We start from the raw sequence: 16,996 nt of genomic DNA on the forward strand, positions 1-16,996 counted from the left end.
TTAGACCTATGGGAGACAGGAGGTAGCAGGGCAAGAGGATATTTATCTACTCTGTGAGAAGGGAGATTGTTCAGAGATCTCTATCCATTCCAGTAAATTTTTCTACCTCTGAAGGTATCCACTGGCAAATTAATTATTCCTTCAGAAACTGTGGCTCAATTTTGGGAATGAACACAGAAGAAAAGAACAAAGAAAAGAGAAAAAACTGGGGAGAAGTCATGCTTTTACAGGGCACAGAAAGAGAAGTGGAAAGTGGTCAAAAGTAGATCACTTGTTGCCAAATTTTGCTAAGGCCTGTCCTTGTACTTTAGTAAAAGGGAAGGACAGTCTTCTTTCTTTCTCTTCTAATACATAGCCCCTGCTCTGGGACCCAGAGCTCAGACTAGCAGTAGTAGGACTATAGTTCAGCTACACTATAAGTTAAAAGTAGACTTTGATGGAATGGCTTGGGAAACAAATCACTATACCACTGTTACTATGAGAAAACGCATTCCAAATAATAGAGGTACAGATGGACTTTTGGAACACAACCCATCCATAAGTCGATCACTCTATGATTAGATGCCCAAGTGATCAAAACAGACAGTACTGACTACAGAAGTTCTGAGAAGTTAGAGAAAACAGTGAAGGGATAAAAAAAAAATAAAAAGGGAAAACTTCCAGGAGGAATTGGGACCTGAGCTCAGTTAATAAAGCTACTTGTTTGGCTGAAGCTTTCTACATAATCATTACAAACCTAATATCCATTATAAACTCTAATGCTATTTGAACTCTAAAGGAACTTTGTCCAGTGTGAATTCTGTGATGCTGGCTGAGTAAAATCTAAGTTCTATTTGAAGTTTTGTCACCTTTTATTACATTATATTTTTCCCCCCAGTGTGAATTCTCTGATGTTCCTGAACCTGTGACCTGTAACTAAAGATTTTCCCACATCTTTTATATTCACAGGAATCCTCTATGGAATGCATGCTCATATGTTTAGTAATGGTTGCAATCCAACGAAAAGTTTTTCCACATTTATTACATACATATGGTCTCTCTCCAGTATGAATTCTCTCATGTCGAATAAGGTTTGATCTATGGCTAAAGGCTTTCCCACATTCATTACATTCATAAGGTTTCTCTCCAGTATGAATCCTTTGGTGTTCAATAATGGATGATTTAAGATTAAAAGACTTTCCACACTCTTTACATTCATAGGGCTTCTCTCCAGTATGAATTCTTTGATGTTCATTAAGGTGTGATTTATAATTGAAGGCTTTTCCACATTTATCACATTCGTAGGGACCCTCTCCAGTATGAACTTTCCTATGCTGGGAAAGTTGTGAGCTCTGATTGAAAGTTTTTCCACATTCATTGCATTCATAAGGTTTTTCTCTTGTGTGAATTCTCATGTGCATAGTAATGATTGAAACTGAACTAAAGGCTTTCCCACATTCATTACATGGATATAGTCTTTCTCCAGTGTGAATTCTTTGATGCTGAAGAAGGTCAGAACTCTGGCTAAAGGCTTTCCCGCATTCATTACATGCAAATGGCTTTTGTCCAGTATAGCTTCTTTGATGTCAAATAAGATTTGAATGCTGGCTGAAGGATCTCCCACATTTGTTACATTCATAAGGTTTCTCTCCACTATGAATTCTCTGATGCTGAATTAGGTTGGAACTCTGGCTGAAGGCTTTTCCACATTCATTACATTCATACAGATCTTCTCTAATATGCATTTTTAGGTGCTGATTGAGTTGTGAAGTTTGACTGAAGGTTTTCCCATATTGATCACATCCATGATGTTTTCCTCCATCATGAATTATGTGGTGTCTAACCAGGAATGAATTATATTTGAAGCTCTTGCCACATATATCACATTTGTGGGGTTTCCTTCCTATGAGATATTTCTGGTATGTAACAAGATCTGAGTTCAGACTGAAATTTCTTTCCCATTTATTATACTCCTGGGCTTGTTTTCCAATTTGGATTTTCTTGTGAGTGAGGATCCCCTGCCCAAAGCATCTCTCCTGGGGATGAGACTTCCTCAGAGTTTGTTTCTCAAAGTTTTCTTTCTGCCTTCCTAATCTGTGCTCATGTTTACAGGTTTTTCCAAACTTAAGTATTTGGGGATCATCCTTTGGTTGTCTGAATATTGCCACCAGTGATCCTACTTCTTCAGAAACTTTGTGCTTTGCAGTCACTTATCTATTATTAGGCCCTTCCTTGGAACCTGAAACAAACAAAATATAGATAACAAGTCTTTCTTGTGATAAAAGAAAGGAAACAGCTAGAAAAGCGTTTAATTTATCCAATTAAACTAAGGGCTCTCCTACAACTGGATCTGAGTACTCATTGCTTCACACATCCACTGCAACTACCCTACTGAATAAATGGGCAGTTAGTCCTTCCCTCAGTCCCTTAAGTACCTAGTGTCATCTTTCAGGATATGCTCTCAGTCACTGACAATGATTACAATTAATTCACAGTGTCAAAATTTGACATTGCCAGGGTATCTGCATGCTCATTCATTCATTCACCCATCACTTAATAAGTGCTTACTGTATACAGAGTATTATTCTAGGAGCTAGGGAGATGCAATATTTAAGCCAGTTGGGAGATAAAGATAAATGCAGATAACTATAATATGTAACATTACATTATAAGTATATGATAAGATGAAAAATGTTCTTTGAGATGTGAGGCAAAAGATCATTACTGGGAAGTATTAATGAAGGCGACAGCATTTCAATTGTGCTTTTTTAAAAGGATGGGCAGAAATTCAACAAGCAAAAAAGAAGAGGGAGAACATGTCAAGCAAAGAGGGGAATATAAGCAAAGGCACAGAGGGAGGAGAATGCAGTGCATGTGTCATGATCAGGTAATAGTTCAGTTTGGCTGGACTGCAAAGTGCATGGAAGGTAATAACATGAGCTACAGCTAAAAAATAGGATGGGGGCTGTGCTGGGGGCCTTGCATGCCAGGCAGAGGAGTTTGAAATGTACTTTGTAGGTGATAGGGACTCAATGAAGGTTTCTGAGAAAAGAAGTGGTATAACTAGATCAATACATAAGATTATTTTGGCAAGACAGACCATTCAGGGGCAGCAAGGTGGTGCAGTGGATAGAGCTCTGGCCTTGGAGTCAGGAGGACCTGAGTTCAAATCCAGCTTCAGACACTTGACACTTACTAGCTGTGTGACCTTGTACAAGTCACTTAATTCTGATTGCCTCACCAAAAAGCCCCCTCCCAAAAAAAAGACCATTCATCCTCTCTTCTGACCCTGTTGAAAGACTGCAGAAGTCTGAAAGATTACCCTGTTCACCTGAAGTACCTCTTCAACCTCCCTAGTCACTCTCTTCATTGTACTCGTAGACTCCCAGATATCTGGGACACAAATCCCTACCCAATCTTCTAATAACACAATGATCATTCTTTTATTTTCCAAGGTAGGCCATCCACAGTCTTGGGGTCTCAGTTTCTGTACTTAAGGCCCTCTGGAACTTAAGGAACATAGAGCAGCTAGAAGCACTGCTGAAGAATTTCTCATTTCTCTGGTGGTGGGGTTAAGGACTCAGGGAATGAGAGGGCATTAGAAGAACTTACGGATATAAACCATGGAAGGGACTCAGAGAATCATAGCTGCTAGGAAGCCAAATAGCTTAAAATGTGTCTGTGTATGTTTGTGAACAAAAGCAAGAAGAACTCTTAAATGGTAGCATGAAAAAACTTTCCTACCTTTAAATGTTCTTTAAAGTTCAGACATGTGCAAAGAAAGAGACTCTATTGCTATCTGGCTCTTAGGAAGAACTCCTATGGCTAGGTTCCTAGATTGGTCCTCTAATCCCAGAGTTCCACTGCATACCATATTTAACCTTGTCTTGCACCTTCACTCTTGGAATCCCAGAGCTCCCAATTCTCTACAGGAATTTTCACTGTGGTCCCGTTAACTGGTGGCCACAGTGCCTCTCTCTGAATACTTCCAGCTATAATGCACTCAAGGAGAAGCTGGATATAAACTGAAAATCAGAAAAGGAAGGGACTCCAGAGGCCATCTAATCCAAACTATGATTGCACAAGAAGCCCTGTAAAACAACCCCAATTCATCTGAGGATCAGACTGTGCAGATGGCACAATCCTGAGGCCTTTCATCATTCTGGGCAGATTCCAGCTTATCAATGCTTCTCCTAAAACGTGGCAACTGGCTTTTTTCTATTTTTTTTTTTTTGGTGTAGTTCCATAGCATAGTCTCCTCATAGTTTGAGACAGTACTAAACCTATAGATATTTGCAACTGCCACTATTTTTATTATATTAGTGCTGCACAGTCACAGACACTGAATAGTTCTCTAATTATTTAGGTTTTCCATTATTTCTGCAAAGACTAATTTGTCATTGTGCCCATTATCCAGGGCTGAACAAACTGTGGTAACCTATAAATGTAATGGGATATCATTGTGTCATGAGGAATGACAAATATGAGGGATTCAGAGAAAAGCAGAAAGACTTATACGTATTTATGAAAAGTAAAAAACAACCAAGAGACCAATACCATCTACAGCATGATTATGATAACGGAAATGAAGACAATAAAAGACAAGAGAATTCAGGTCAGACATAATGGCCAATGGTGGCTCCAGATGCACGCTGAAATACACTCTCTTCCTCTCTATTAATAAATAGTAAACTATAAATGCAAAATGTTTCATGTTTGGTAAGGAACATGTGCTAAAACAGATTTTGTTTTTAAGGGAGGGTACTAAGGGGAGGATTCTTTGGGAAATCATTGTTAAGTAAAAAGAAAAAGCATCATAAAATATTTTCAAAAACCCACACGACCACATGACTTGTATGAAGTGAGGTAGTATGGCTAGAGATGGTCTTGTAATTTCAGGAGGACCTGGGTTCACGTTTGACTCAGATTGACTGAGTGACCTTGAGGGAGTCACTTAATCCCTCAGCTGCCCAGGCATCTTTTTAATGCTCCAATGCTCCAATTCACAGAGTTGGAGGAAGTGCTTCATGAGAAACTTTATGGGCAAAATCTTAAGTCCAAAAAAAAAAAAAAAGACCAGGAATTAAAATAAAATGTTGGGTATTTAGAACTAAACACAAGACTTCAAATGTAGTCTGATCACTGCCTTTCTTTTGGTTAATTAATTTTTGGCTAGGCAATGGGGTTAAGTGACTTGCCCAGGGTCACACAGCTAGTGTTATGTGTCTGAGGCCGGATTTGAACTCAGGTCCTCCTGAATCCTGGGCTGGTGCTCTATCTATTGCGCCAACTAGCTGCCCCAAAATTTTGTTTGTTTGTTTTTTCAGGCAATTGGGGTTAAGTGACTTGCCCAGGGTCACACAGCTAGTAAGTGTCAAGTATTTGGTCTGAGGCCAGATTTGAACTCAGGTCCTCCTGACTTCAGGACCAGTGCTCTATCTACTGCGCCACCCAGCTGCCCCGCTGCCCTCCTTTTGGACATCAGGCCTCCCACCACAGCCTATGATCAAGTTAGTTTATTTTGACTGCCACATAAAACCACTGACCCACACTGAGTTTGCAGTATTAAAACATCCAGATCATTTTCAAAATTGCTACCTGTCCATGCCTTTCCTATCATTTACTTGTGAAGTTAATTTTTTTTTTTTGGAAACCCTGTGTAAAGCTTTTCATTATCTCTATTAAATTTCACCCGTTTAGATTTGGCCCAATGTTTTCACCTGTCAAGATCTTTTTGGATCTTGCCATCTGTATTAGCTTTATATCAGCTTCAAATTTGATAGTATCCAAGTTACTAATAAACAACACAGCCTCAAGGACAGATCCCTGAAGAATTTCACTTAAGATTGCTGTTCAATTTGACATCTCACAATCAATGACTATACCCTGGGGTCAATCATTCAATCAATTCCAAATCTACTTAACTGTGAGCTATAATTATCATTGCATATAACAATATATAATATTAAATATATTACATGTAATAACACAATTTTATACAGTAATAATTACAATAATGGGAGTATGTCTGAGTCTGTGAGTTCACTGGTAGAAGGAACTCTTAGTGAGGAAACTCTCTCTACTTTCATCTCATAACTGCCAGCTAATTGTGTGTCTATTGTCAGAAGAAAGGCTCACCAACAAATTGGTGTCATCACAGAGTGATGAATTTTGGGGTCATGGTAATTGTCAAAGTCCATTTACTAAATTATATAGGTGTTATGGTTTGCATTGATACATGGAGTAAAGACATAATCTTCCTACAGTACAGGTCTGACTGCATTATTACTGTTCTGTGGATTCTCATTGCCCACTGGTTTAAAAAAAAATTCCTCAGCCTGACAAAGTCTTCCACTATCTGCTTCAACATATCTCTTCCGTTTGATTTCATACTAGTATACTCTGCATACACTATGTTCTATTAAATAATTATTATTTAATGAAGTATTTAATATTAACTATGTTGTATTATTAAACGTGGTAATCATTATAGCTCACAGTAGCACCATACTGAGAAAATTATAGATCCTTCCTTAACTTATTGAAGACACCTCAATTATTAAAATCTCCGGAATAAAGCTGCTTTATATCCAAGTTGGCTAAGTTAAAAAGAATAATTTATAATCTGTGAAAGCTGAATGTCCTAGGAATTAGAGGATTATGGAAGATGGGGAAAGGAAACTGAGCTTTCTAAGACTACAGGGCCAGTGGCTGAGGCATTGTCCATCAGAAATCCCAGCTGAAAGCCCCCCCCCCCGCCCCGATAACTTCTTTATTTGCATTCTCACTCACATTCAATCCTTCCTTTCCACTCCTATGGCCAGCACTCTACTTCAATGCTCTTACTACCTCTTACATGGATTATTGTAATAGACTCCTAAAAGGTCTCCCTGATTCTGTTACCTTTCCTTGAAAATCCATCCTGCATATAGTTGGTGAAATGTTCTTCCAGCTATACAATCTACATTATAGTTACTTGTGAATTTGTTCTATCTCCTGAATTAGATGGCAAGCTTCCTCCATGTTGTTTTACCTTTGAATCTCTGGCACCAAGCACAGTACATAGACGGCACGTAATAAATGTCTAATTAAACTGGGGCACACTGGAGACACCCTTCATGCCAATTCCTGGCTGATTCACATTAGGGATTACAGCCTACTTCACCTAGAGGAAAAAGCTGGGGAGAGGCTAGGCCCATTCAGAAGAATGAAGTAGGAGAGAGATGATGGGTAGGTGATCACATCAGCACTGCCTTCCTTAATCATGTACTTTCTCCCTTAGGTTGTCTATAGGGTACTAAAAGTAAAGCCCTATATGGAAAAACAAATACTAGGGCTGAATAACCAGTCATTAATATAGGAAAAAGGAACTACAACTAGTTTAAGGGATTCACGATGTGATCTATAATTGATCCCTGAGCTACATATAAAAGGGAAGGTAAACTATTGGTCTTTGTATCAGTCTCACCTGTATTTTAGATGGTATTTAATGACACTTTCCTATTATAATCCTCCTTTTCTAATGCCATAGAATAAATTCCTTGGCCTCTTACATTATTTCTGTCTTGGACAGAATGTACATCTTTTTTAATAACACAGACACAATCAGCATACAGCCACACGAGCCCAAGGCAAATGCTTCTCATCTTCTTCACCCCTCTCCCACCAGAACTTGCCTTCTCCTCCTAGAACCAGCCTGGGATCTGGTAGGTAAGCTTTTGCTTTAGCTTTCTTGTAACCACACCTCCACATCACTTCCTGGCTGTCATTGCCAAACCATGTCTCCAGCTTCTATCTCTCTGACTCTCTTCTGGCCCTTTTATATACTGTCTTCCCCCTCTGAATGTAAGCATTTTGAAAGCAAAGACTATCTTGCTTTTTTACAAAACACTTAATAAAAGCATTATCATTCATCATTCATTCAACTGAAAACTTCTCACTCACTCGAGTGAGAGCCTTCTGATGTCCCTCTTCTCTCAACTCTCTGTAGATTCAGGCCCCAGGGCGCCTCTCCTCCAGCTGATGGATCACATCAGGTTTGGATAATGGAAGTCCTATAATAGAGAAAGACCTTGTGACTGAAACATGAGGATGGCTCCATGGTCAGTCCAATATTGTGGCAAGTGCAAAGAACTTGGAGTCATGAAACCTAGGTTTGAATACGGACATTGATATTCACTACTTCTGTTAATCTTAATCATGTTAGGTCATTGCTCTGGGTTTCAGCTTCCTCATCTGTAAGGTGAAGAGGCTACGTGATATCTGGGGTTCTCAGTCTTTTCTGTGTCATGGACTCCTCTGTCACTCTGGGGAAGCCCATGGATGTCTTCTCAGAATAAGGCTTGAAAGGAATAAAATAACATACAAAGGAAAGTAATTATATTCAAACACAATCATCAAAAATATTTTTAAAAAACAAGTTCATGAATCTCAGGCTAAGAATCTCTAAGTTTCCTTCCAGTTCTATTAATTTACAAGGAAAAATAAAGAATTATTATAGGTTGGTAACTTCATTGTCTGGATGTTATTGCTGAGATATCTGAATTTTTTTGGTAAAATTCCAGGAAGCCTAGATGCTTCTGGGTAACACATGAAACAGGGAAAGAAACTCCCACTTTTGCTGACTTCTTCAGACTCTGTCCATATTAAGGAGGCAAATCAGATGGAAAGGTCCTACAGTCCTTAGGGTGAAGGGCAAAGCAGATATTAATGCCTCTTCATTAATGTCATTTTGACTGAAAAAAATCACATCAGTTTCTAATTTTTTTTCTGAGGCAATCGGGGTTAAGTGACTTGCCCAGGGTCACACAGTTAGTGAGTATCATGTGTCTGAGGTCACATTTGAACTCAGGTCCTCCTGACTCCAGGGCCAGTGCTCTATCCACTGCGCCATCTAGCTACCCCTTCAGTTTCTATTGTTGAACCGTTTGACAACACCAAGGATTTTAGGGATAAGTATCTTCACAGGGATTGCTTCTCAGAATGATGGCTGTGGACACTGGGCTAGAAGCATTGCTATTCCAAAGGCTCTTGAGTTCAAGGTCCTGGGCTAGCTCTGTCGGAGTCTGAGGGAAGATGATGGTCAAGATGGTGGCAGCAGTGGCGGTGGCTTGACCTGCTTGGCACACACTGCTTCTTGTCTTTCTCAGAGTGCTTTGCAGCTTCAGTTGGACTGGCTTTCTTGCCCTGGGAGTGGCGATGAGTTGGGATGGTTGGCCCCTTTTCCATAGGAGATGCCTCCCCAGATGATGGCTATGAGGGTGAGGCTGGAAGTAGGACTAGCAGTCTGGGGAAGGGGATGGGGTGCTGCCCTCATTTTGTGCCTATCTGCCTACTGGTGGCAGTTGGTCAGAAATTAATGGCGATGGTGATGAGCCCCTTCTCCACAAAGATGGTTGTGGGGACTGGGCTGGAAGGAGGTCTGGTGGTTTGGGGGACACTGCTATTCCCTTGGTTTTTAAGTTCTGTGATATTTTCATCAGGGTCTGAGGGGAGATGGAGGTCAGGCTGGCAGTAGTGGTTTGACTTGCCTATCACACGATGCCTCCTGTCTCTTCCCCATAGTGCCCAGCAGTTCCTCTTGGAGGGCACTCAGATCAACTTATTATCTAAAGCAAAACTTCCCTCTAGAGCAGCCGGCACAACCTTTGGCCCAAGGTGCAGCACACCAAAGGATTTCCAGCAGCCTACCAAAAATGTATGTAGAGGAAATCCTTTGGCCTGTGCTGTAAGCAGCCTGAGGGCCGAAGGTTGTGCAGGCCTGCTCTAGAGTATCATCTCTGACAATACAGACTGCTCAAACACTTCCAGGCACAAGAAACTCATAACACGTGGCAGGCTCTTTCATTCATAAGTAGTCCTTCCTTCTAATGAGTTAAAACCTTGCTTCTTTATAACTTCTCCGATCTGGAACCAGTTCTGCTCTTTGAAGGGTACTTCTTCCCTCTCTAATCCTCTTTGATTTCATGCAGAATTTGGAAAGCTGGATGTCCTTCTTCCAAGACAGAACAACCTACCTGGTTTGATTAATCCTGGTCTGGGTATATCCTACAGAAGGCCAGGTTAAGGGACTCTGCAGACCTCAAATCCCAGCTCCTGACTCTTAGGTCTTAATCCTAGACTTAAAAAGCTAACTTTTTAATGGAGAGAAAGGAACTAGAACAGCCTAGTTAGGAAGGCCTGGGGGAAGGTGGGGCTCAGAAAAGTGTTCTCTGAAAAGGAAGGCAGAGAGAAGGTAGAGAAAAGAGGTTCGGATGAGGGAAGTGAGGATCTTGCCACAGAAGATATAAGGTCTTGTAACTACAGTTAACTGTCCTGAGTCTCCGTTCCATATATCCAGATTCCCAACGGACATTTCCACCTAAATATCTCGCTTATTTAAACTCAGTATGCACAGAAATAAACTTACTATTCTTTTCCCAAACTTATTCCCTTCCTCCTACATTGTTTTTTGTTTGTTTTTCTGCTTTTTGGTGAGGCAATGAGGTTAAGTGACTTACCCAGGGTCACACAGGTAATAAGTGTCATGTGTCTGAGGCCAGATTTGAACTCATGTCCTCCTGACTCCAAGGCTAGAGCTCTATCCCCTGTGCCACCTGGCTGTCCCCTTACATTGTTTTAATTAACGGCATCACCCTCCTTGCAGACTCAAAACCTTGCAGTTATCTTTGGCTCTTCCCTCTCCTTCATTCCTCACAATCAGTCTGGATCAAGTTCTAGAGTAGTAGTATTGGATTTGGAGACAGAAGACCTAGGTTCAAACACCAGTTCTGCTGTTACTAGATAGGTAATCTTGGCCAAGACAATTTACTTGTTTGAGTATCAGTTTCTTCATTTGTAAATTGGGGATAATGTCACTTACATAGGTTTTGGGTTTTTTTGATCAAGAAAGCATTTTGTAAACTATAAAGCAATCTATGTGACTTAATATGTGACTTATTAATATACATTGTTAACAATTAATAATAGTAAAATGTTTCTTGCATCAGTTTCTTCCTCTCCCATTTCCCCTTCCTATCATCACCCAAGTGCTAACCCTTAATACCTCATACCTGTGGATTACTACAACATCAATCAATCAACAAGCATTTATTAAGAGACTAGTATGTCTATTCCTGCAGGGAAAGATGATATTTGTAAATCATGAGTCCTTTGTTAATATTAGGGTAGTGGGAGGGAAAAAATTATATGTATGTATAGATAGATAGATAGAGGGCACAGGGTGAGTTGAAGATGAAAGGGTGATATCTGGAAAATAAAATTAAGGGGTGAGAGAGGATTATACTGGGAGAAGGAGACAGGGAGAAGTAGAACAGGGTAAATTATCTCACATGAAACAGACAAGAAAAGGCTTTTACAGTGGAGGGGAAATGGGGGAAGGTGATAAGGAATGAGTGAATCTTGTTCTCATAGGATTTGGCTTAAGGAGGGAATAACATACACAATGGGGTATGGAAATCTATTTTACCCCACAGGAAAATAAGGGGGAAAGGGGACAAGAGAGCAGGGAGCTGATAGAGGGGAGGGCAGATTGGAGGAGGGGATAATGAAAAGCAAACGCTTCTGAGGAGGGACAGGGTGAAAAGAGAGAATAGAATAAATGGGGAGTAGGATAGGATGAAGGGAAATATACTTAGTTTTTCACAACATGACTACTATGGAAGTGTTTTGCATGACTACACATCTATAACCTGTATCAAGATGCTTGCCTTTTCAATGAGGGTAGGTGGGGAGGGAGGAAGGGAGAAAATTTGTAACCCAAAGTTTTAAAAACATGTTAAAAATAAAAAAAAATAAAAATGTTTGAGTAGAAAAAAAAAGAGACACAAGTATGTCTACACCAGGTGCTGGGAATATAAAGACAAAAATGAAAGAGTTCTTGCTTTCTATACATTCTATTGGAGAGACATGTACAGATATAACTATATAATACATAATAAGTACAAGGTAATTCTATAAAGGGAAGGTACTAGCAGCTGGGGAAGAGATCAGAAAAAGCTTCATTTAGAAAGCTATACTTGATCTTAGTTTTGAAGGAAATAAGGAATTTTCAGATGCACAGGTGAGGAAGGATGTACCTCAGGCAAAATGAACATCCAGTACAAGTGTACAGAGATGGGAGATGGGGGAGCATGTGAGGAACAGCAGGAATGCTGGTTTGGCTGGACTACAGAGTGAGTGAAGAGAAGTAATGTAATAATAATAATAATAATAATATAATATATAATATAATAATACAAATATATAACAATATAATAATAGTATAATAATATAATAAAACTCAAAAGGTAGATTGGGGCCAGGTTGTGAAGGTTTTAAGCAACAAAGCAAGATGTTTACATTTAATCTTAGAGGTAACATGGAGCTACTAGTCTTCATTAAGTAGGGGAGTAACCTAATCATACTTCTGCTTTAGGAAAATCACTTTGGCTGTGTGGAATCCCTAACTGAAGTTAGGCAGAGATTTGAGATTGAGAAATCAATCAGAAGTTCTACTGCAATAATTTAGGCAAGAGGTGATGAGGATCTGAACAAAGGTGATGGCCATGTAATTAGAGAGAAGAGGAGAGATGCAAGAGTCATAGGGGAAGAATTGACAAGACTTGGCAAATGGGGTTGTGAGCCTATGTAACCAGAATACAGAAGTTAGGAAGAGGGGTGAGTTCTGGGGGAGAAAATAAATTCTAGGGGCAGCTAGGTAGCGCAGTGGATAGAGCACCAGCCCTGGAGTCAGGAGGACCTGAGTTCAAATCCGGCCTCAGACACATAACACTTACTAGCTGTGTGACCTTGGGCAAGTCACTTAACCCTCATTGCCTCACCAACAAAAAACAAAACAAAACGGGAAAAAAAAAGAATAATGCTCATTTCTTTCTTGGGGCAGCTAGGCAGCGCAGTGGATAGAGCACTGGCCTTGGATTCAGGAGGACCTGAGTTCCAATTCGGCCTCAGACATATAACACTTACTAGCTGTGTGACCCTGGGCAAGTCACTTAACCCCATTGCCTAGCAAAAAAAAAAAAAAAGAAAAGAAAAAAAGAAAATGAGTTCTATTCTGGACATGTAGAGTATGAGATGGCTACTGTATGTTCAGCTGGAAACGTCTAATAAGCCTGGTCTCTCTTGATTCCTGGCTCTCCTTTTCCAAACAACATGCTGCTAGATTAATCTTCCATAAGCATCACTTTCATCATGTTAATTTCCCACTTAAAACCAACGGATCCCTATTTATATAAAAATCTAAACTCCTGTCTGGCTTTTGAGACTCCATCCAAACAATCTTGTCTTATCTTCCACTAATTGCCAACATGTACCTTTGCTTCCAGCCAGGTTAATTTCCCCTATGTCTCACTAATAAGAAGCTCATTCCTGTATATATAGAGCCTGCATCAGATTTCGAGTCGTCTTGGGGAGGGAGGGGGAGAAAAATTTAAAACTCAAAAGCTTATGGAAGTGATTGTTGATAAGTCAAAATAAGTTAATTTTAAAAAAAAGCAGCTCATTCCCATTTCCTTGTTGAAACCTTCCTTGACCATTCAGCCCTCACCAACATCCCTCTATTTGGAACTCCTACAACACTTTCTATATGTAAGAAACTACTCAGCACATAATTGCATCGTCTTCTGCTGTTCAATATTGTTTGGTGTGTATTAGTTTTGTCTCTCCAACTACAGGGCAAGAAAAGTGTCTTATTCCTACTGTATGCCTCCTTCCCCAACTCCACCCGTACCTAGCAAACAGTAAGAGCTGAATCCTTGCTGAATTGAACTGAACCAACTCTCTGACCATTCATTCGTTCATCTCTGTGAAGAAATCAGTTCTTGAATTTTGCAGGAGAGTAGAGAGAGTGGGAAAGTGTATACAGGAAACTTAAAAGCCTAGAATGGAACTGTCTTCACAGAAATATCAAGACAGCATCCTCCTTTGTCCTCCATAGAAACCAGACTTGTCACCTGGAATCAAGGAACAGGGACCTCCGTCTCTGGTCTCAAAGAAATATGAGTCAGTTTTGATCTCTAAGTCATAGGTTGGAGGAACACTTTAGAGACTCCATAGTAACCAATTACTTGGGAAGAGGCCAGAAGATCCCAAAGGAAATATTCTAAGTCACAAGGAAGAAGGAGAGGGACAGAAAGTTCTTACCCAGGGAGACCATGTTCCCATAATTCTCCAACATCACATCCCTGTAAAGGGCTCCCTGAATGGAGTCCAGCTTCTTTACTTCCTCCCCAGTGAAGTATATAGCAACATCCTCAAATGTCACCAATGCCTGAAGTTCAAAAGGAATTTATTAGTGTCAATTGTATTCCTTATGGATAATTCACTTGCTTGTCCCTTAGGGACAAACTCACATAGATAAAGCAATTAGAAGATGTATGTATGTATGTGTGTCTTTGTGTGTGTGTGTATGTGTGTGTGTGTGTGAGAGAGAGAGAGAGAGAGAGAGATACAGATAGACAGCTTGGCGGGGGGAAGTTCCTAACCCCAGCTAACTTGCTGGACAATGGGTCTCTCATCTAGTTGTCCCAATTCTTCTTTTGCACAAGATGTTTCTCGGGCAGCTAGGTGGCATAGTGGATAGAGCACTGGCCTTGGAATCAGGAAGACTCGTCTTCATGGATTCAAATCAGGCCTCAGATACTTACTGGCTTTGTGATCCTGGGCAAGTCACTTAACTCTGTTTACCTCAGTTTCCTCATCTGCAAAATGAGCTGGAGAAGGAAACGGCAAACCACTCCAATATCTCTCCCAAGAAAACCCCAAATGGAGTCATGGAGAATTGGACGTGACTGAACAACAACCAAAGTTTCTGGGAGGAAAAGAATTCAAGTCACTATCCTCACCAGTTTCTGCATATGGAACTTCTAATTCTGAGGGGTAGGAATTAGCCACAGATTCTAAAATGCTCCCATCCCCTACAAATGACACTCTTTCCCCATTCCTCATCCTTCTCGAAAACGAGCATACAAGTTAGAGAGGTCAGGAAATAAAACTATGGCCAAAGATGGAAAGAAATCATTCATTTCTAAATATAAATTTTGATAAAGAGAAGGTTATTTCATTAAAAGAAATTTAGGGTTACTCAACCACAGTAGTTGAGTAAAAAAAGCAATGAACTTGGGGGTCAGAAGATTTGGTTTTGAATCCTGTCACTTACTTGTCATAGATTAATATAGAACTTAAAATTGAAAGAGATCTCAGAGGTCATTTAGCCCAACCCTCTCATTTTACAGATTAGTGAACCTCTGAAGATCAAAGAAAAGTAGTAACTTGCTCAATGTCTCACAGGAAGTAAGCAGAGGAACCACGGTTCAAACCCAGGTTTCTACTGCACATCTAAGCACTTCTTAGGCAAATCACTTCATTTCCCCAAGCCTCACTTTCCTAATTTGTATAATGGAGTTAATATTTGCACAGCTATTGTGAAGATCCAATGACGACCATATATATGGCACTTTACAAAGTACTATGTCTGCTATTGATACTTTTCACTTAAGCTTCAAACCAGTTTGTGGCAACTACTATAGAATGAAGAGGAGAGCCCTTAAGCTATTTTTCTCTCAGTAGCACCATAATGGTGACAACCTACGATGCCACCAGATAAATCCCAAACTCAAACTTTTTTCAAATATGGTATGTCCGAGAAAAGCTAACTAGGCAGCACAGTGGACGGAGTGCTGGACTTGGATAGAGAAAGACCCAAGTGCCTCAGACCATTTTTGATCATTTTTGCAAACCATTTGAGCCCTCTCTCAGCATTACTTCATAGAATTGTGGTTAAGAATCGGTGATATGACGTCTGTAAAGGCTTGCAAATTTTAACAGTGTTATATAAATGCTAATATTATTCAGAGATGGGGAGGGTTGTCTAGGTCTGTAATCCAAAGAAGGGTCCATTAATACAGACGATATGGAGTGAGAAAACAAAGATGAATAGGAAGATGGTTCTTAAGGCAGAAGTTCTTAATTTGGATTCCGTTAATTTTTTAAAAAATATATTTTGAGAACTGTACTTCAATATCATCGACTTCCTTTGCGACCGAGCTTATGCATTTAAGAGCACCCTGAGACGGGCTGTACTAGACGCATAAGGATCCACGAACCAAAAAGGTCAAGCCCCGGATCCTGAGAGGGAGCGGTCTACACCGCCTTCCTCCGCCAGCAGGTAGAACCCAGGCTGCTGCGGGGGAGGCCTTGAGTCCGGCCTCCTTCTCCTGCCGGGGGTTTGCGGGGTCCAGGAGAGGCCCTCTGGAGGGACGGCTCATCTGGGAACCCGCCACAGGGCACACAGCTGCCATCACCCGAACTCCTGGGTGCACTGGGGGACGGGCAGGCGGGGCTGGGGAGGCCCGAGCTCCGGCCCTGGAGCATCGTCAGCCCCGCAGCCTGGGCAGCAGCCTCACGCATTCCCAGCAGCCGCAGCCACTCTGGAAGCCCGAGGGCGAGCGCCAGACTGGGGCCCAGCAGCGCGCAGGCTTTTCGCTATCCGGGGCGGATGGCGCCCTCTCCCGTACCGACAGGAGCTAGGCCCACCCTCATACTCCGGAAGCGAAGCCAGGACCTCCACTGGAAGTGCGTCTCGGCCGCTCCGGCTCACAAATTATCCGCTTCCCCACCCGCGGCCTCTCTAGGATGCTTGGAGGACTCATCGTCTTAGTGGTTCAAACATTCCACAGCAAGCAGGGATGGTGAGCGTGATTGACAGTCACCTACCTCTCCCTATCTATCCGTGAGACCTATCCGTGACCCGCCTGTCAAGTAAACAAAAAGCATTTATTAAGCACCTATTATATGCCAGGCATATATGCTAGAGATAAAAAGAAAAGGCACAAACTATGTTTTTTACACGACATTAATTTCTACATATATCCCTTTCCTCCTTCCCTCCTTAATGGACCATCTCTAGCAATAGAATAAAAAAGACAGAGGGAGACCAAAAAAAAAACATATGAGCAAAACTAATCACATCAACTGAGACTGACAGTATATACAATGTTGAACATCCACAGTCTCCCAC

The 16,996-nt window shown here is 40.9% G+C and overlaps 1 protein-coding gene across 1 annotated transcript; it reads right to left on the reverse strand.

Annotated features, from left to right (window-relative positions):
• ZNF623 (zinc finger protein 623) lies at nucleotides 1-16,628 on the reverse strand. Its single transcript, XM_027859884.1, is given in 4 exon segments — nucleotides 1-6; nucleotides 1,029-2,102; nucleotides 16,126-16,461; nucleotides 16,521-16,628. Coding segments are annotated over 4 exon segments (1,524 nt in total).
• Nucleotides 16,629-16,996: the final 368 nt, after the last annotated feature.

The sequence above is a fragment of the Vombatus ursinus genome, unplaced genomic scaffold, assembly GCF_900497805.2.
Source record: "Vombatus ursinus unplaced genomic scaffold, bare-nosed wombat genome assembly UNPS02014173.1, whole genome shotgun sequence".
Taxonomy (NCBI): domain Eukaryota; kingdom Metazoa; phylum Chordata; class Mammalia; order Diprotodontia; family Vombatidae; genus Vombatus; species Vombatus ursinus.